Below are 19,373 nucleotides of genomic sequence, written 5' to 3' on the forward strand. Positions count from 1 at the left end.
AGCCCTGTCAGTAGGGTTAAATCCTCCAGTCTTCCACAGTTTTGCTAGGAAATCTGATCTCTGCCTTTGCTGACATTTAAAATGAATATATTTTTAATATCTTCCTATCTGAACAGCAAGAGAGTGACAGACCAGCTTAGACCCCCAAACTTAGTTATAGAATGAAAGGCTCTGGTCCATCACCTTTTCTTTCATTCCAACTTTCAAGTGTTTTCCTCATCAAGGTGTGTTCCTCCTTCCTGTGCCCCACTCCCTCACACAGAAACAAACCCAGGACTTTTATCAAGAGCCCCCATTTGGTTCTGTATCTGTGCCAGTGGCACTACAAGAACGAAGATCCAGCCTGCATCCCTCTCCTTGGAGGAGGCAAGAAATGGCTGTTGACACAATGTTTGCAAAGCAGATACTTCCCAAACCCAAGTCCCTAGTGAGCTTTTCCTGACTTTTTTTCCTGAGGGAAGGCACTGCATTTGCCTGTTCTGTTTCCTACCTTTTTCGTAAGTCACGTTGTGTAAAAGACTCGTAAAATCTTCACTCATCAGCACAGGTTCTGGGAGGTTGATGGATCGAAATGGGCTGCCCTGGAGAGGTGTTGGCACTGTCTGTGACCCGTGATCATCCTTCTGTGCTCTTCTGTACAAGCACAAAGAAGGAGGTGGTTGGAAAGTCTGAATGCTACAGTTGAAGCTCCTACACTACATTTGTGGCCAATACTGTCAGAAATAGGACAACTCTAGCAGAGACTTTGATGGAATTGGCAGTTCATGAACAATGTTCTGGAAATAACTTCCACTGGCTATAGGAGAAGGTTATTTCAGATCAATTCTTTTGCAGAGCATGTTTCATCTAATTAAATAGCTTAATTAGCTGAGGGGCTAGCCTAGATTTGCAAAGTGTTTGCATCAAGGCAGCTGTATAGATTCATGAGCAAAAACTCTGTTTTCAGAAGGAGGCTAATTAGGACCAAGCTGGACAACCATCTGCTTCATCACAGCATCAGTGTGGCCCAGCAGTGTGCAAACATTCTCTGGCTCTGCTCAAAGAAGAACAGGCTGGTGACAGGAAAACAGAGCATGACTGCACCATCAGGAGCCCACTGAGTCCTGCAAGCAAGGAAGGGGACATTGCAGTGCTGTTGTCTGAATGGTGGGGGCTTCTGACTTTCAACAGTGTTACTGCCCCAACATGCTTTTAGTGGGTCTGTGTGTTCCACCAGGCCCTGGTTTTCCAGGGAGCTGCTGGGGGCTGTTTTGTTGTTGGAATCACAGTGAGGTGCTAGCATTTTTCTTCTGTCTTTGCTCTGTGGGGTGTGTGTCTAAAAGCCCAGGGTGAACTGAAGCATTTCTGGTCATAATCAGGGTTGATACACATGTCCAGCCAGGAGAACAGTTAAGAAATTATGCTATACAGAAATGAACAAAATGGACACCACTGCTAATTAGCATTTTCAGCACCTTGGAGTTTGGGCCCTTACTTAGCTTTCATCTTCCGTGATTCCCGGCGCTTCTCTTGCTGCAGCTGCTCAATTTTCTGTTGCATTTCCTCCTGCTTGGCACTGATTTCTTCAATCATTGACTTTGCATCGCTGAGCTCCTCCTGAGAAACAGGCAAAAGCACAGCATTCCCAGGGTGCCCATCAGGCTTTCGTGGCACAGCTCTGAATGCTGGCTGGTGTGCACTAAAGGTGCTTCAGGGTGCTCTGGGGAGTGGCTCCGTGATCAGACACTCTTCCTTTGCAAGTCCAGGATGTGTCACACGTGCCATGCACAACATGGCATGCCATGGTGATCCTTAATTCTACAGGCAACTCACCCGAGCCAGCGTGGTGCCACATGCTCAAGGCACTGATGGGAGATCAGAGACTCAGAGCTTCATCCACTACCAGCTGAAAGCACTGGGAGGACTCCTGCCCTTAATGGCATTTGGAGGTGGACCTTAGGGATCACATTTCCCTCTGCAGTTTTCCAGCATGTGTATTCACATGTTGCACTTGGTTCAGATCCCAGTGTGAGCACTCACATGCATAAGATTTTGCCAATCAGGCCTTGGATCTGCCCTTTTAGTCTGGTTTCCTAAGGAAATGAGGCCCTCCATATCCTCCCTGTCCATCCTCCCTCAGGCACTTTCAGACAAGCCTTACTCAGATGTAGAGCTCTGATGCATGAAGTTCCTGCAGGTTTCATAAACGTGAGCAGCAGGGTTGAGGAGAAATACTCAAGAGTTTCATGTAAACCAAGGGATTTCCCCCAAGCAAGGAGGTGGCTTCACTGGGAGCTCAGCATTTGAATAGCCAACATGGGCATGGGGCAGAGGAAGAGCAGCCTTTGCCCCTTCTGTTGCTTGCATAATTCTTTGCATCTGTATTTTAAATCTCTTTTCCCCTACGACAATATCCTGGATAACCCTGTGTCTGGTTGCTCTGAGACCTCTTCCATGATGCCCTCACCCTGTTTGTCTCCCTTGCTCATCTGGCACCAGGGGCTCCTTTTGCCTGGTGCCATCTGTCTCCCTGTCACAGGGTTAGTAATGGGCTTTTCCAGTAAGCAGCCCTCTTTAACTTCACAAGGTATTATTGACTCAGCAAAACCCCATGGGGAAAGTTTGCAAGAAAAACAATAAAAGAGTTCCTCTGCCTGCCTCGTCACAGGCAGTCATCCAGTTTCTGCATGGAGACGCTGGCTGGACCAAAGTGTGCATCAAGCCTTCTTGCTAGGCTGTCTCTCTAGCCCTTTGTCTTTATCCTCTTGGGCCAGATCAAACCAGGCAGCACTTCCTCCCAGCCATGTGGAAATGCGACTTCAAAAGGCTTTAGGGTTTTGTGTTAATTTGTTGCTCCCCAGTGGCTCTGGTTCCTGCAGGAAACGCAGGAGACCTGACCCAGGAGAGGTGCAGGACAGTGGCCCAGCAGTAGCCCCTGAACAGGCCATAAACCCATGGCATGTGCAGCCCAGAGCAAGGGCTGCTTGTGCCCAGGTTAGCTCCCAGCACTGCCTCATGGCCAGTCAAGAAGGCTCAATAGGCCAAAGTATGGCTTACTTTCGGGCTGGAGCAGTCAGGGGAGACCCAAAGCCAAAGGAAGTATCCCAGGTGTATCCAAAACAATTGCCTGCTCCTTTTCTTTGCAAACAGGAAGTATTGATGGAGGCAGGGAAATGCTTCCCTCTGCCACACAAGCTCACATGGAATGTATGCAGCCTTCCCACAGGTCACACTCCTACCTTGAACGTGTTGAGGGAATTCTTCATCTCAGCCACCTTCTCTTCCATGGCACAGCGGCAGCTCTTGACCTTCTCTTCCAGGGCATACTCTCCATGCTGGATCCGTGACAGCTCCTGCATTGCTTCTGTGAAACCCGCCTTCAGCTCAGAGGCTAATGCCTGCAACTACAGCAACCACAAACACAGTGGGTTCAGTCCCTCCTCCCAGGCTCAGGTGTTTGTGTCCCCGAGGGTCTCTCAGCTGGCACAAAGGCTGCATGTAACCCATCCTGTAAGGTGCTGTCCTCTTTCTCCTCCTCCTTTCATGGCTGGGAAACATGGGGAGAGGTTTGGCCCCTGCTGCAGCCTCAGTACAGAGTAGGAGGCGTTTGTCTTGGGCAATCAATGCGCCCCTTTTTTAGACTTTTTTAAAAAACTTTTTTGAGTTTTTCCAGGCTCCCTGGCAGTTTGCAGCCTGTCAGCCTGTAGTAGGAGGACAGCCTGAAACATGCCAAGAAGGCTTGCAATAACAGCAGCCAGATTATTAATCTCCAAAGCAGCTGAGGAATCAAGAAAGTGTCTGGTTTTGAGCAAGTCCTCCTCCCACATGTGCTCGTGGGGCTGGCACTTTGCCCACACAGGTCTAACCCCTCACTCTCCAAGGGCTGTGGAGAAGCTCTGTCCTTTGTCATGGGCCCTTTCCATGGAAGGAGGCAGCTCTAACTTGTGCTGGAGAGGGAACAGGAAGTTTTCCCCTGGCATACAATGATGCTGTGCCCACTCTTTTTTTTTTTCTGTCCCTAGATGCCCTGGTGCTGCTGGAAGAGCTCACCACCTAAGCTGGAGACAGCCAGTGATAGCCAGGTGAAGCAGGAGATGGACTGGGGCAAGCCAGGCTGGCAGAGCAAGCAGACAAGGCAGGTGTGGAGGTGGGCAGTGAGGGGGGATCAGCGACTGGCAGAGGGCTAAGCAGGGAATACCCTCTTGGGAGCAGCTCGGGCTGGTGACCCTGAACTCTGCCCCCAGCGCTGTGAGCGAGGCGCTCGTCCCGCCTGCACAAAGCCCACAGCGAGCTCGCGGCCCAAGGCGCTTCAGTACAGAGGTTTTTACCTTTACAACAGAAATTCGGCCTAACATCTGGTTATAAACTGAGTCCAAAACGGGAGCACTGGTGGTAAGCGGAGAGCCACCCCGGGAACTCAGGCGCTTGAGTCCTGCAAATGGAGCAGAGATGGCTTCCGATACCTCGGGGCAATGGCATGCACCAGCCTCCTCTGGTGGACACTGGCAGTGTCTTTACAGAGGATGTCTGCCTGCCATCCCCACTCCTACCCCAGCGCTCACCCCACAGCCCCCACTCTGATCTGGCTGGACACACATTTCCAGAGTGCCTGGGTAGGAGGAGTGGGACTGACAGGAACCACAGGCACTAGGACAGGGTAGATGGGAGCAGGAGGCTGAGGACATCTTCCCTCATCAAGATGACAACCCTGAGTCCCCAAGCCAGCTGGAGCTCCAGACCCCTTGGCTCAACCCTTTCCCCCACCCCTCCTGGCCACATTGTCACCCTGACCTGTGAGTGTAGCCTGAAGGGTCAGAGGGGCTGCTTAGGGCAGACAGTGACCACACTGCTTCTGATACCTCAGCCCAGATGGTCGTGGCATCATCAGACATCCTAACATATGTGCCTGAAGAAGGGGGAGGGAGGGTTATAAAGTACTGCGACTGTGCAAAATGATAATATTCCCATCCCTGCTCACAGGTGCTTGACACACTTCCCCCTGAGCTGACGTGGTACCAAGGCACAGTCTGTCTGCCAGGCTGCATCAGGGCTGGGCATCACACACTGCCCTCCAGGTAAAAAGGGTTGATTCATCAGATCTGTCCCTTCCAACTGGAATGTGCTATTCCATTCTCTCCTATGCTATCCATTTTAGAGATCTGCTTCATGATGGAGATATCACAGCCCCAAGTCCTGCTAGCAGTGGAGCAGTCCTGGAGCTGGTCCTGGAGATAACAATATCTGGGGAGAATAAGCCCAAAATCTGCCCACAAGCATGGCCATCTCCTCCTTGGATGCTTCCAGAAAGGGGATAAACTACACAGATCCTTTGAAGGGTATGGGGATGGGAATCATTGCTGATCTTGAGGTTTCAGACTAAGAACTTGCAAGGCATCAGCAAAAATGGACCATTGCAGAGACTTTGGTCTCCACGTGCACTGAAATGCTCTATGAAAGCAGAGTTCAGACAACAAAAAGAAAGATTTGGATTAGAGGCTGGACAAAATATCCTCTGCATCTAAGAGCAGACAGTGTTATTTTGGGATTTGCTGCTGACCAATCTCTGCTTTTGCAGTGACAGTGCTAGCTTAGTTTCTTTGTGTGTCCATCTCAGTGCTCCAGAGCCTGGCCTGAGTCTGTCCTGCCCCATATATCCTTCCTCAGCCCCATGCAGCTTGCAGTGGCTATTTCAGACACTGAAATGCATCCTTGTGTTGCTGCTTGATGGATGAATGCAGCCAGAAACACCAACCAGCCACAGGGCTCGGATGATTGAACAAGAAGTGCTGAAACCCTGAGCAGGTAAAGGTTAGCATAGAAAGGAAATACATTCTTGTTGCATTGGATGCAGGGTTGATCCAAAATCAAGTGAAGTGGTGCAGGAACAGCATGTTATCTTTAAAGTCTTGCCAAGCATAGTGTAGCTATGGATTTTAGTTTGAGCTCATTTCTAAAAGCAAGCTTTAGAAAACCATCCTTTAAATCCCATAAGCTGTTAAAACAGATGGAAGCCATTGAAGTATCAGGCCCTGCCCATGTCTTGCCCAAGTGACAGGGCTCTGTCTGCACAGGGATGGCTTATGCCTACAGGACCAGAGAGGTACTTCACAGGTTTGTGACCCTCTGAAGACAACTCTGTGTTTCTAAAGTTTCTAAGTGCAACACATACCAAAAAAGACAGATTTTATAATACAGCAACAGTTAAACTGTAATGTGTTGCCCTGGCTCACTTATTCATGAGAGTAAAGATATACCTTAACACTTAAGTTGTGGAATTTAAGAAAGAACAACTTAAACTGAGCTAATGCCTAGAGGATAAATTAATCTGCACAGTCATAGGGAGTCCTTAGAACCTGTCCAAGAACTATTCAAAAAAGGGATTTAGGTACCTAAATAATTTAGTACCAGATGCAGATTTCAGTGCCTGTCTGCCTTTGGAGTGGGGCCCTCAAACCCAACAAAGCAAAGCAGTGAGGCATCCAGTGCCATGTGCCTATGGTAGGTTATGTCTTTCTTGGGTCTCACGACTCCCATTTCACCTGCTGCCCTGATGTTTTTCAGCTCTGTGTGGAAAAACCATGCTGTTCACAAAGGGTGCACAGGACTGGTGCTGCTTCCCGGATCAGAGGCAGCAAAACTGCAGTCTCCCCCATCTCTTGGTGGGTGTCAGCAATCTGAGACATTTGCAAAAGATAACGACTGTTCTTGCAGCCTAAATTTTGTTCAGGCTTTGAGGCAGCCTAGGGAAGATGGTTGCGGCCAGCAGATGGAGATGGTTTATGGAAGGAAGGAGTGGGATGGAAAGAGGGCAGCAGAGCCTTGGTGAGCTAGGTCACTGCCCTGGCTGCCACTAAAAGGATGAGAGGGAGCCCTTGCTTTCCTGAGGATCTGTGTCCCCACAGGTTTCCCCCAGCACTGACCAGGCTGTCCAGGCCTCTGTCTCCACAGGGATGGCCATTTGCATCTGCCACCCTTGGCGGCTGCCTAAGTCCTTATACTAGGACAGGACCTGCTGTCTGGGACCTTGAGCTGAAGCCTGTCAAGACCAGTAGAAAACAGGCTCATGATAAAGGAATACTGCACAAAACAATTCTGCTATTACAAATATATCCTTGAAAAGAGTAAAACCACCTGTGGCCATGAAGTACTGTCTGTGTTACTTCCCCCAGCTTATCTACTGTCCATTATTTTGCACATATTTTGGGACTGGTCTGAAGAAGTAAATAGACATTGCGTCTCTCAGAAGAGGGCTGCCTGAGGACACTGCTTGAAACCAATCTGGCACAAAGTCCAGTGTTTGCCACAAGCCCTGGATCTGATTTTTCTGAGTTGCATGATGCATGCTTTTACCAGGACACAACTAATTTTTAGAACAGTTACTAACTCCTGTACTTAAGGGCGGCATTTCTACAGCCAAGCATTAGGAAGGCTTGCAGTGCCTCGTAGCAGGAAAGCAGCAGAGCTGCAGTGATTTACAGTGGTAAAGAACCTGTCCCTAGGAGTATATCCAGCATATATATTCCTAGGCAAGGATGGTAGGAATACAGTCAGAGCAGCAGAGTAAGTACACAAGAGAACAATGAAGGTACTTAAAGGGGGCTGCAAGTACTTATCAGCCCTTGTTCCACATCTGTGCAGTCCCTTTTGGTAACTGCATTGTCCATAGTGCCTTTGCTGAAGCAGAAGGGAAGAGCCAGCAGGTGACTGACATTTAAGGATTCATTAAGGTACCCACGTGTCAGCTGGAAAGCAACATGTGTGCATGGTGTTTCCAGCACACGGTGCCACATGCATGTTGGATCCACTGTGCTGGGCCCTTCAGCAACCCAGCCACAGCTCCTGCTTGGAGCTGCCTGCATGGGAAAAGAGGAGGAGACAAGAGAAGTGCTGGGTAGTTCATGGAAAGCAGTTCCTTCTCCACTTGCCATGGTGCACTTGCAAGCCATTATGGACATTAGTTTTGCAATGGTGACAAGGGAGGTCTCAAATAGTCTGGATTTCCACTTCAGGGGTATGTTTCCTCTTTCAGATTACAGTTCCATATTGAACCAGACCAGGGATTAAAGTGCTTAAAACGCTGTCGCATTTCCTGCAGACTGGAAATGCATAGGAAACATCACTGTGGAAAGGCTGAAACTGCATTTTACAGAAGGGATACTCCCTGGGCTGTGGTAATAGACAACCTTACAGCATCTGTGGCATCCAATTGCAGCAAGAATGTCAGCCCAAAGACAGGCTGCAGAGCTCAGGAGGAACTGATCACCAGGGTTTCCAAGCTTCTGGCTGGGAGGCCACACAAAGACATGCAGAAAGACTCACACTCTGGCTGGTCTGGATTATCAGGCAAGAGCACCCCATGGTCTGAAGAGCTGGGAGGCTGCCAGGATAACCCAAAGCCCCACAGAAGACACCCCTGCCCCATGTCAGTCAACAGATCCTTGCTCCTGGGACAGTTCATCAGGTTTGCTGAAAGCTCATCAAAGCTCAGTCATGAAATCTCCCTCCAGCCCAGTGAATTGACATTCTCTAATTGGTGCTAATGATGTCAGTTGCTTAATTAGCTGAGCTCACAAATCATCTATCTAAATACAACTGGTTGTAAGAGAAATTTTACTGAAAGGTCTTTTAAGATGAGGCCCAAGATGTGTGATATTTATCCATGCAGTGTGCACATTTTGGTTGCCTTGTTCCTTGTAAATGCCTACATTTTTCCTTCAACTTAATTTAGCTTTTTAACTACTGTTTATATATTAGTAACTCTTTAAACTCTTGGAGTTATTTAGGGCATTTTTCTCATCTTTACCTGGGAAATCTGTGTTGCAGGGGTACTCACGGGCACACTTTCAGTCCCTCCTGTGGGAATAAAGAACTTCAGTCAATTAAAATGACTTATAATGGCTGCTATAAATAACTGGAGCAGAGGGTTTGAAGTCCCTCTTGAGGAACAAATCAGTTTTAAAGGACTCAAGTCTCACTTTAGGAGGTCTGAACACCGTATCATTTGTAAAATAAACTGCAATTATAAAATAGGAATGACTCACCTAAATTCAGATGTTAAATTCACCTTATTTGCTGTCCTGTGTCGGGCCAGAGTTGATCCATGCAAGGAAGTGAGAAAACTTGTATGTGCAATTAGGATTAAATTGCTCCCTGTGAAGTTTAGTTCTGTGTACCAGCCTTAGGTAACAGATTTTTTTTTTGTCCTAAAGCATTACTGATCTGTTTCTCTACTGAAACAGTCAATTTTATCCTCTACTATATCTGTACATATTTCTATTATCTCCACAAAAGGCAAAATACCTTATCTGTATATTTTAAGTTATATTTTGTCACAATGCAGTCCGAGCAGTAATCATGACTTTTCTAACCCCACAAAATTACACCTTTTCATTGGTTTCGTCATTCCTGGGGGTTTGTGGTATGGTGATCCCACTGGATCTTCTACAGCTTAACATTTCTGAAACAGACTTAGCTCATGGAGGAAATGATATTATTTTGCAGAAGTATTTTGGACACTATTTCTAGGCATTAATCCTAGAATCATGGAATCATTTGAGTTGGAAGGGACCTTTTTAAGGTCATGTAGTCCAACTGCAGAAACCTTCAGCTGTCCAACAGAAATCACTGCTGGTTGTGCTGCCATTACACTTTGAGGGAATTGCAGTCCAATGGCCATCATTTTATTCCCTCCATCAGGCTCCCTGGCTGGACCTCACTCCCAGAAAACACCATGCTACTCTGTTCCTTGTCTGGATTGCCTCCTCTTGGGAATGCCACTTCATGAGATGGGTTTTCTCTTGCCTCCAAGGATTTGCCTCACTCATCTCTGCTGTTAAGTCACAGACATGGCCAGTAACCCCATGCCCAACTCCAGGAGAAGCCAAGCTCCTTCTTTCCATGCTGGCTGCAGATGCTCGGTGCCTTTCCAACCCGGGCCTTTAGGACCACAGAAATTCAATCCTGTAGAGGCTGGAAAAGCATGCAGGGAGGACTCTGCACAGTCAGACAGTGGAAAGTTGAAGCCTGGAAGTCAGAGCTATACAAGGCATAGCTCCATTCTGATTTCTTTACCCCTGAGGGGGAATGTGGGTTACCAGCAAGGACACCTATGAAATGGCCCTGTTCTGGTCTCTAGGATTTGTCCTGATTCAGAGGAACTTGAGCAAATTCCCTGATGACTTGCAGAAGAGAGAGGCAGAGAGGCTGTGTGCTCCTCTCTGCCCATGTGCCATTTCCTGCCTGTGCTAGTGGCTCTCTCAGCTGTGGGGTTGGGTAGCTGGGTTAGACACTGACCCTCTGGGGAATACCCTCTCATGCTTCCTCCTAGGGAAAACAAGAAGCAGCAGGCTGATTGGGAGAAGTAACTGTGACTCCAAACTGCCAGCTGTTTGGGGTCAGAGCTCATCAGCCAGCCTGCACCAAGTCTCACATTTCAACTTTTAAATTACAGGTGGTTTTCATCTTCAGCTTTGGCCCTTCTGTGTCTTTTGTTTCAGATTTTCTCTGCAACCGCAAGATTTAGAAACCGACCACTGGCCTGAAGCTTTCTCATGATGCCTGGAGCCGAGGCTTGAAAAGACAGCCTGTGTGTACAGTGACCCTCCTGAATCATGGAAACTGAGGCCCATGCCTGTCCTGTTGGGCTCTTGCTGTGGGATAGTAAGGACTGACCCAAAAAGAGCAAGAGGACATGTTTCTGAATTAATAGTACAACACAAACCCAGTGCTGACAGGACAAGGAGATGCTGTTTTTACAACATGGGTGGGTGTATTGAATGCTGAGCTGTGTGAAGGACTGGAGGTGTCAGGTAGAAGCATAACAGAACAAGGAAGAGCCTCCTCACATTTTCTTTGGGTGTCTTTCAATCTGATATATAACACAGAGGGCCTGACCGATGACCTGCAAAAGTCTGTAGGGATCTTTCATGTGGATTTGATTGCAGATCAGTCTGTAATGTCCTTGGATATACTCACAGCAAGGAACTGCTCTTGAGCAAGACCAGAACTGGGGAGAGGATCACTGCTACTGTGACTTTACCTCCCACCTTTGCCATGAGCACTCTCTGAATGTACCCAGTCAAAACCCAGATCCTTTCTATAAAGTTGCTGCAAAGAGCTGAAGCAGAGGAGGCTCCTCTCAGTCTCACTGTGGGAAACAAGGGAGTTTGTGGTAATCTCCCAATTTCTGCAGTGAACATCTACAGCCTATGAGGGCATACCAATTAATTGGAAAAAATCCCTGAGTTAATTTCCTTTTCAGCCTGCTGTAGTGTAAGGGCCTAGGTACACAGACCTAATTTCATTAAATTAGAATAATCATAATAATAATAGGGAAATTAACTTTTCTGTTAACTATGCCATGAATAGTGGCACCACCAAGCATCTTTTAAGAAGGAAAGAGGTGGTCCAGTCTCTCTCCTGAGCTGACAGCTGTGGACGCTCCTACAGCTTCTCCCCCTGCTCATAGTTTCAAGAGTTCCTCACCATATGGACACAGTGTCTCTGAGGTGGCAAGGCAGAGCACAGTGCAAGTGGTTTGGGGTGGAAAGCAAGTACCACATTCCTCTGAAAGAAGTCAGTAACCACTAAAACCCTGGATTTGAGCTTTGCAGACTTTCTAGAAGTGCAGCGAGCCTTAGCAAGGACTGATTGCATGCAAGCAATGTGGCCTGGATACGTCTTGGTGCTTGCAAGACTGGGACAGGTGCAGATATCTGGGTTGTGACACTGACACGAACAAGAACCCCTCACTACAAAGCACATGGGGGAGAGAAGCAGATCCTCGTCACAGCACCCTCACGTAAAACACAGCTTTGGACAGTTAGAAGTCTCTACATCCTAAGGCAGAAGTGGGGCACAAGAGGCAAGAAAAGGAATGACTTCCCACAGTGGACGTCACATATGTTACAGGAGTGTTTTCCAGAGAGGAGAGGGAGATAGTTCTAAAATAAGAGATAAAAATGTCAACCCCCAGATATTTCTAAGAAACTGAAAGTACTGAACATTTGCCCACAGCTGCCATGCCATGGCTGAGAGGTGCTCTCAGGGGGCTGGCTGCTGGCCAGCAGACAGGTCCTATGAGAGCACATTTCTCCCTTGCTGTCTTTCATACTAGCAAGAAGTGAAATAAGAGGATGCTTTACCTTCGTGTTTGTTTGAGTCCATGGCTGCTATGGGGTGTGCGTCCTCGCAGGGACTCCTGTCCTCACTCTGGAGGGCTCTGGCTGGTCACTGGGAACATCCCATGGCTTAGAGCTGCCCACATGTGAGCCCTGGGGGGGGTCAGCTGATCTGAACCCTGAGTGCAGAAAGATGCAGAAAGGGTTTATTGAGCAGAGCTGCTCGAAGTTCAGACAACAGAGAAAGGAGGAGGGATTTAAGAGAGAATGAAGCATCCTAAAGATCTGTTTGGGTTCACAGTGCCTCCACAGAGCGGACGCTGGTACAAACACTTCCCTCCCAGCCCATGGCCATTTGTGCTTCCATGGACAGGTGACTAAAAGGTTCTATGTAATCCTACAGAGACTGTTTTCTCAGCAAGATACTTCCTGTATGAACTGACTCAAAATATGCTGTAGTTTGAACAGCACATGAACATCTTGCATGGGTGTTCTGCATCAAAGAGCCAGCTTTTTGCTATGCAACCAGTCACCCAAAATGTGCTTCAGACCTGTGTTTGGGCCACAGTGATATTGCCTTCAGAATGCTCCTGCACAATTCTGCCAGCACTTTAGGAGGCACTTGTCCTGCTGTGCCTGCTTTCTCTGTCCATTGCCTTCCTGACTGGGAGACACAGGAGTGCTGCAAGGCACCTCGATGTGCGGAGGTGTGGCCTCTCTGGGAACCAGGGACAACAGGGCATGATGCTGTGCCAATCCTGAGGTAAAGCCCCTCATCACTCACCTGGTATTGGGATTAGGACCTTGATGCCTGATTAATGACGTGGGCAGAGACACAGAAAAATGGATTGTACCAGCTCACACTTCTCTTATCAGCATGGGCCCTGCCCCACATCCACACTTCCCCTTCCCAGGGTTTGCTTCAAGTCTGCTTTCATCCAACCTTACTAGGAAACTAAATGTGATTTAAGACTCTAGAATAACCTCCTACCTTCATTCCTGCTGGACATAGCTATGCCAAAGGCTGATGTGAGTCAGCCTTAACTTTGCTAACAGGACTGGAGTGGCCAGCGTAATTATGGTAGAGAACTCTGCTGGCACAGCTCTGCCAAGAGGGCTCTGGTGGTTCAGACAAGTCTGGGGTGATGCTTTCAGGGAAGTAGGCACAGAGAAAAGCACATAGCGTTAAACAGATGGGAGAGGTGCAAAATATGCAAGAGTCCTGGGTGGCTGCTGGAAATCAGAGCAGAAGCAGGTGCAGTCAGCAGTGTAGCTTTGGGCCCCACACATTAAACCTGAGAGCTTTTGAGTGTGGAATTCCCAGTGGAGGAGGGTGGTGTCACTATCAGTGCCACAGAATACCCAGTTGGCCTCTTGCTGAGGGTGTTGTGTGGACTGAAAAGCTTCCAGCACAGTGCTGGAGGGACGTGGGTTTAAGCATCTTCTTCAGATTGAGGGTTAATGAAAAGATAAACTTATCTGTAAGAGAGCTGTTTATAAGATCACTTGCTAAGAAGATCCACTGACTTCTCAGGACAGAGGATCCCTTGGTGAGGCATGTGGAAAACCTGAGCAAAGGCGAAGGGACCTTTGAAGTGGGCTTTGTACAAATAGGCTGGGAAAGGTTCCAGGTGAATGCCTGGTTACAGTGAGATAAATCTTAGAGTTTGTTACATCTGTTTTCAATCAGCTGATAGTGTAACAGTTATATTTTTTGTTCTGAAGACTCTTTGAGTCATTACAGAGTTTAGATGGGCAGGGACCTCTGGAGTTATCTGACTCAAAGCTAGACCAGGTTGCCCAGGGCCATATCTAGTCAAGGACTAAGTATGTCCCAGGCTAGGGAATTCTCAACCTTTCTGCGCCTGCATCCCGGGGCTATACTGCTCCTATGAGGAAGAATTTTTTCCTTATGGCCAATCAAGGTTTCTTTTGTTGGAGTTTGTGCCCATGGCCATTTATCCTTTCACTGTGTCTGTGAGAAAAGCCTGGCTGTCAGGACTACAACCCCTATTAAGTAGTTGAGGTGGCTACAGAAGTCTCCCAGCCTTCCTTTCCCCAAGCTGGACAAACCCAACGCACTCAGCCTCTCCCTCTATGCGCTGTGCTCCGGCCTTCTTCAGCAGAAAAAAAAAAAAAAAAAAAGAGATATTTCTTTTTCTGGTATTAGGTATTCCAGAGAATGACAAGAATGTTAGTTGTTTTTAAAGCAGCTAAATCTCCTCTCTAGAAGTTTTGAGGAAAAGGTACTTAAGTGTGTGTCTCTGAGCAAAACAGACTTATAAATTCAACTTCAGTAGTAAAGTTGTTAAAACTTTGCTCCCAATTTAAATTTGTCAGCACCATAGAAAATTCCTGAGGCTTTTGTTATTGGGCTGTTGAACTAGGACTAGTGTGCTTAACAGAGAACTGGTTTTAAAATTCAGAATTGCTTTTGCAATGCTGGCAGAAGAGGAACAAATAGGAAAGACAAAACAGATATGAAAGAAACATGAACTTCCTCTGTTTTCCCTGAAAACAATGAAAACAGCTTTTTGCTGGACTTTTATTTATTTATTTATTTTTAGCATGTTTTTGCCTATTCTGTTAAGGACATGTCTAAGCACAGGTTGTGTCCTGTGCAGAGCTCAGGAGTGAGTCTTTGAAACTGGGACACCGGGGATGCCGCCATCCCCTCCTGCTCCAGGCAAACCAGGAGTTTTGCTATCTGACTGCACTGCAAAGTAAGTTGACCTTGGTTAAGTGGGTCCAGAAAATCTTACCTGTTTTACCAGAGTAACTGTCTTTGTGTGTCCTCTATCTGCAGCCTGCAATTTCCTGAGTTACCCCTTGGTTCTTTGTCACATTAAATAATTGCATTAACATTGGCTACTTTGCACATTTAGGGCTCACTGCTGTACTCGGAGAATATGTAACATCGCCTCTCTCCCCCTGGTTCTTCTGAATTACTGAATATAAGGAGCAAAACTGATCAGTCCTTCCTCATCACTGGAACAGAACATGAACGTTGCCCTGGTTTGGAGGGAAGGTTTGTTCTCTGTTCCCCCCCCCCCGACTGCGGGTGGGGAAGCTGTTAACACTGTCCTCACCAGGGACCAGGATTTCGGTCAGCCTGAGCTGGCTGAACAGTTTCTGGCTTGTGCCTAAAGGGTGCAAAAAGGGGTTGGAAAATAGAATAGGTATTTAGCCCTAAGACCCTGGATGTGGGGTGCTTGGTCAAATCCTACCTCTGCTGGCAGTTTAGGACAAGTCCTAAACTCACAAGAGAGTCCAGGTGAGCAGGAGCCCTTGTATGGCTCTAGTTCAACTTCCTGCTCAAATCAAGATTAATGTCAAACTAGATCAACTTCCTCAGGACTCTGTCCAGCTCAAGTCTGGATATTTCCCATACTGGAGTCTTCACAGCCACTCTGGGCCCTCCAGTACCCTGAAGAGGAATATTTTTCCTTACACCCAGTCAGGGTTTCCCTTAGCTGCAGCTTGTACCCACTCCCTTTGATGCTTGAAGTGGCCACCTAAAACCAGAGACTGGACAAGAATAAGGGAATAAAGGTAGGTATTTATTTGAAAGGCCTTCAAAGGTACACCCTGGGGAGTCCAGAGGCTACTCCCAAGATGGACCCCGAGTCACGAGTTCTTCACACTTTCCTAAGTTTGGTTCATTTGCATATCAGGGTTAATTCTCCAATTAAAAATTCGGTTAATGATGTAACTACCCCATGTTTGCCCTCCTCTTAGTTTACACATTTGGGGTCTAGGACAATCTGGCTGTCCTTGGAGAGCAAGCTTGGAGAGGCTTATGTCTAACCAGCATGAGAGAACAGCAGCTAACAGGCCACAAGAAACTTCAGAGTTATACACTAGGCAGTACAGGATTTGAAAAATATAAAAAGTTAAAACCTAAGGCATCACCTTTCACTGTGCACCGGTGGGAAGATTCTGGACTCCATCTTCTTTACAGCCCCCTTGAGGCAGTGAAAAGCTGGAGAGGATTTCCCCCTTCATGTTTTTGTCTCAGTCCTGAGCAGTCCCACACCCTGTGTGCACATACATGAATCCATGTGCACATCAGCAGCAAGTGCAAGCCCTCCATGAAGTTCCTTTCCTAAACCACTACCAGGCCTCCACCTGTGGCAAATCCAAGGTTTGCCAGGCGTGCCAGCCCACCACAGGGTAGTTCCCTCATCAACAAGGAGATCTTATTGTTCCTCTGCAAGCTCCCCACCTGACATGCTCGGTGCCCAGTCACATGGAGCCATTCCCAGGCTGTCTTGCCCTACCTTCAAGCGCATGACCCTCCTGCTTTAGGGACAAGGAATGCCAAAGACATGTTTGTTTCTTCAGAGCTGAGCAGTAAAACTCATTTACACTCCTGTAGCTCTCATCTAGTCAGAATAATACCTCCAGAGCAAAGCCCAGAGAATAATTTGAAGGTTTTAAAGCCACCAGATTCCTCCATCATGGCAAAAGGATGTATTTTCCCCTTTCGTTTCTACCTCCCCTCCAGCAGCCAAATCTGCTGAGCCTAAGAACCAAAGCCACCTCTGCTGTTAGTGATTGCCATGCTGCTGGCCACTGGTGACCAGCAAAGAATCCTGCCCTGGGGCCTTGCATGAGCAGCTGGCACTGTAGCCCCTCCTGCCCAGCACAGCAGCCAAGCTGTTAACAGAGCCTGGGCCAGCACCCACTTCCCGTGAGATCCCCGAGGGAGAAGGGATGGATGGATGGGTGGATGGATGGATGGATGCGTGGATGGATGGATGGATGGATGGATGGATGGGGAGGTTGCAGTGAGCTGTGCCACTGAGGCAGCACCAGAGTGGGCTTCCTGCACAAAGCCATGCATGGTGCAGAGAGGGGAGGCAGGTCCAGCAGCCTGCACTGCATCTGTGTGACCATGCTCCCCCTTCCAGTGCTCCCCCCACATGGAATGGCACAACTGGGGGAGAGAATCAGCTGTGCAGAGGATCACAGATCAAAAAGACTGAGGGACTACACCAAGATTCAGCATGCAAACAGGCAAGGTTCAGTAAAGCATTTACAGCCCAGCCTTGGTGCACAGCAGTTACTATTTGGCTTCCTGTCCCATTCTGCTTCTGAAATCATGACATGGGTAATAGTGCAGGGAAATCCGTGTGCACTTTTGCTGGTTCAATTGTTAAGCATCCACAGTTTTCCTAAATAAATGTTTGGGATCTTCCTGGTGACTGTCTCAATCCTGCTGGCTGAGATTGCTGGCTGTTTTAAATATCCCACTTGGAGAACAACCCCCAGTCCTCTAAAGAGAACAAAAAATCAGTTATTTACTCTCATCATTCTTGTACTTTGTCTCCATCTAACTCTAATGCACTTGTCATCCAAATAAGTCAATTCAGCATGATACTTCAATTTAGCTCTTAAATGGTGAGAGCAAAAAAGGTCCTTTTAAACTGGTATTTTAGAGATCTCACTATAAATGCAGCCTAACAAGATTGTCCAGCACCCTAAGAAGCTAGATGTCCATTCAGAGTCTTAGAAGAAATCAGCTGAAAATAACTGTGGGCACTGAAGATGCAAAACACTTTAAATATCATTTTTTGTGCTGCACACACAATATTAATCAGTTATGGCTCTAGTTTTTTCCAATAATATGAAAAATGGCATAATTAACCCCACTCTTCATCCCAAGCCAAATACATTTTAAACTTACCCCAGGCTGGTTGAAGATCCTTCAGCACTGGCAGTTGCTAGAGTTGGGAATTAGCACTGTGCAAGAAAGGAGAGAGAGAGAGAGAGAGGAGAGCAATGGTGGCTTGACATTTCCCAGGATGGGACTGTCACATGCTAATCACTGATTTGAAACGCAAGCATAACAAAAGCCTTCTAATTATATAATCTTCGGGTCACATCCTCGCATGCCCATGCAAAAACCAGGACTGTGCACTTGCAAGAAGGCGATGCAGAGTTTCTGACTTTTTAATTAGCATTGCACAGGGCTGGGGAGGGAGGGCAAGGAGCCCTGGGAAGTGCTGGCAGCGGGGACCATGTGGGGCCATGTGCTGGTGTGGCCGTGCTGCTTTGCCAGGCTCAGAGGATCTTAAGTACCTCCTGTGGCACCCAAAAAAGACAGCCTCCAGTTGGGGACAGGGAAACGAGACCAGCTCCTCCCTACCTGCTGACACCCTGGCTTTCCTACGGATGCCAGGGCCAAGAAGGTGCAGGGGCCAAGGGCAAGGTTGCCAAAGTAGCCAGGGCAGGGGAGCAGCAAACACCAGCACTTGAGTATTTTCTGTTTCTTGCTAGATGATGAAAAATTTTCTTCTGAGTAAAAATAAATAAGGGCTTGGAGCGCGAGGAGCAGCAGCCCTCCACACCTGCTCCATTTCTTCCCTAAGGAGGATCAGCCCTTCACTGGAAGGCTTTTTTCTCCAAAGAGCATCAAGGAAGCATGTGGAGAATACAAGTAACCCAAGGCCAGGGCTGTCAGGGCAGTGCATGGGCCAGTCCACTGAGGTACTCTGAAGCATAAGAACAGGAAGACATAAAGGAGAAGGCACAGTAACAAAAGGCAGACTAATTTCTCCCTGAAAGACAAAGATCTGCTTCAAAGATACCCTCTAGGCAGAAAACCTGAAATGTGAAACTGCACAGCCTAAATCAGTATAATTGCTGTGCAGCACAGATAAATGCGGAGCCCTAGCAAAGGAGCTGAAAGGACAGGCTCCTAAATTAACAGAAGCTCTCTGGAAGATGCTGCTATCTCTGGAGTCAAGGACTAGGGACAGAGGACACAGCTTTTTTTTTTTTTTTTTTTTTTGAGCTGACTATTTCAGAAGCAAAACACGAGAAAATCGAACAGAATTGACTGTTCCCCTCAAGCACAAACTCAGGTGTCCTTTTGCAGTCCCCCTCTAGAAAATGAGAATAGTGGACACGTATTTTCACTTCGAGACAAGAAGGCAAAACCCCATGAGATCATGCAATGCATTTCTTCTGCTGCAGAGAGCCACTTCACCCAGAGCTGACTCTCCATCTCCTGTGGAGGCTGTTCCCAGAGGTGGGTCTGTGGAGCATGTAAGCCCTGCTGGAGCAGGCACCTTTGGGTGGCACGGAGTGTGAGCCAACAGCAGTCCTATGAACCACTCTTCCCATTGTGGGGGTGGTGGGGAGCTGGCACAGGGCAGAGTAGACCCAAATGGACCGTCAAGGTGGTGGCCGTGGCCACCATCTGCAGAAGGACCCTGAGGAAACACCCCCATGGCTGGTGTTGTCTGTTTGGGTTGGGAACTGTGTTAG

At 47.7% G+C, this 19,373-nt stretch overlaps 1 protein-coding gene across 7 annotated transcripts in view; it reads right to left on the reverse strand.

Moving 5' to 3' along the window:
- Positions 1 to 18,158, reverse strand: part of ARHGEF33 (Rho guanine nucleotide exchange factor 33) — a 30,756-nt gene extending 12,598 nt beyond the window's left edge. For 2 of the 7 annotated variants that reach the window (XM_032103426.1, XM_032103420.1), the window contains exons 1-6: positions 17,788 to 18,158; positions 12,123 to 12,277; positions 8,783 to 8,832; positions 3,219 to 3,383; positions 1,475 to 1,596; positions 491 to 633 (exon numbers count right to left, since the gene is read on the reverse strand). In XM_032103426.1, coding sequence (XP_031959317.1) covers positions 491 to 633; positions 1,475 to 1,596; positions 3,219 to 3,383; positions 8,783 to 8,832; positions 12,123 to 12,144 — 502 coding nt within the window. In that variant the 5' untranslated portion in view covers positions 12,145 to 12,277; positions 17,788 to 18,158. Of the gene's footprint in view, positions 1 to 490; positions 634 to 1,474; positions 1,597 to 3,218; positions 3,384 to 4,307; positions 4,412 to 8,782; positions 8,833 to 12,122; positions 12,278 to 17,787 lie in introns of those variants that run through there. The other 5 variants (XM_032103423.1, XM_032103424.1, XM_032103422.1 and 2 more) reach the window with 5 other exon arrangements.
- Between the last annotated feature and the right edge of the window lie 1,215 nt (positions 18,159 to 19,373).

The sequence above is a fragment of the Corvus moneduloides genome, chromosome 3, assembly GCF_009650955.1.
Source record: "Corvus moneduloides isolate bCorMon1 chromosome 3, bCorMon1.pri, whole genome shotgun sequence".
In the NCBI taxonomy this organism is placed as follows: Eukaryota; Metazoa; Chordata; class Aves; order Passeriformes; family Corvidae; genus Corvus; species Corvus moneduloides.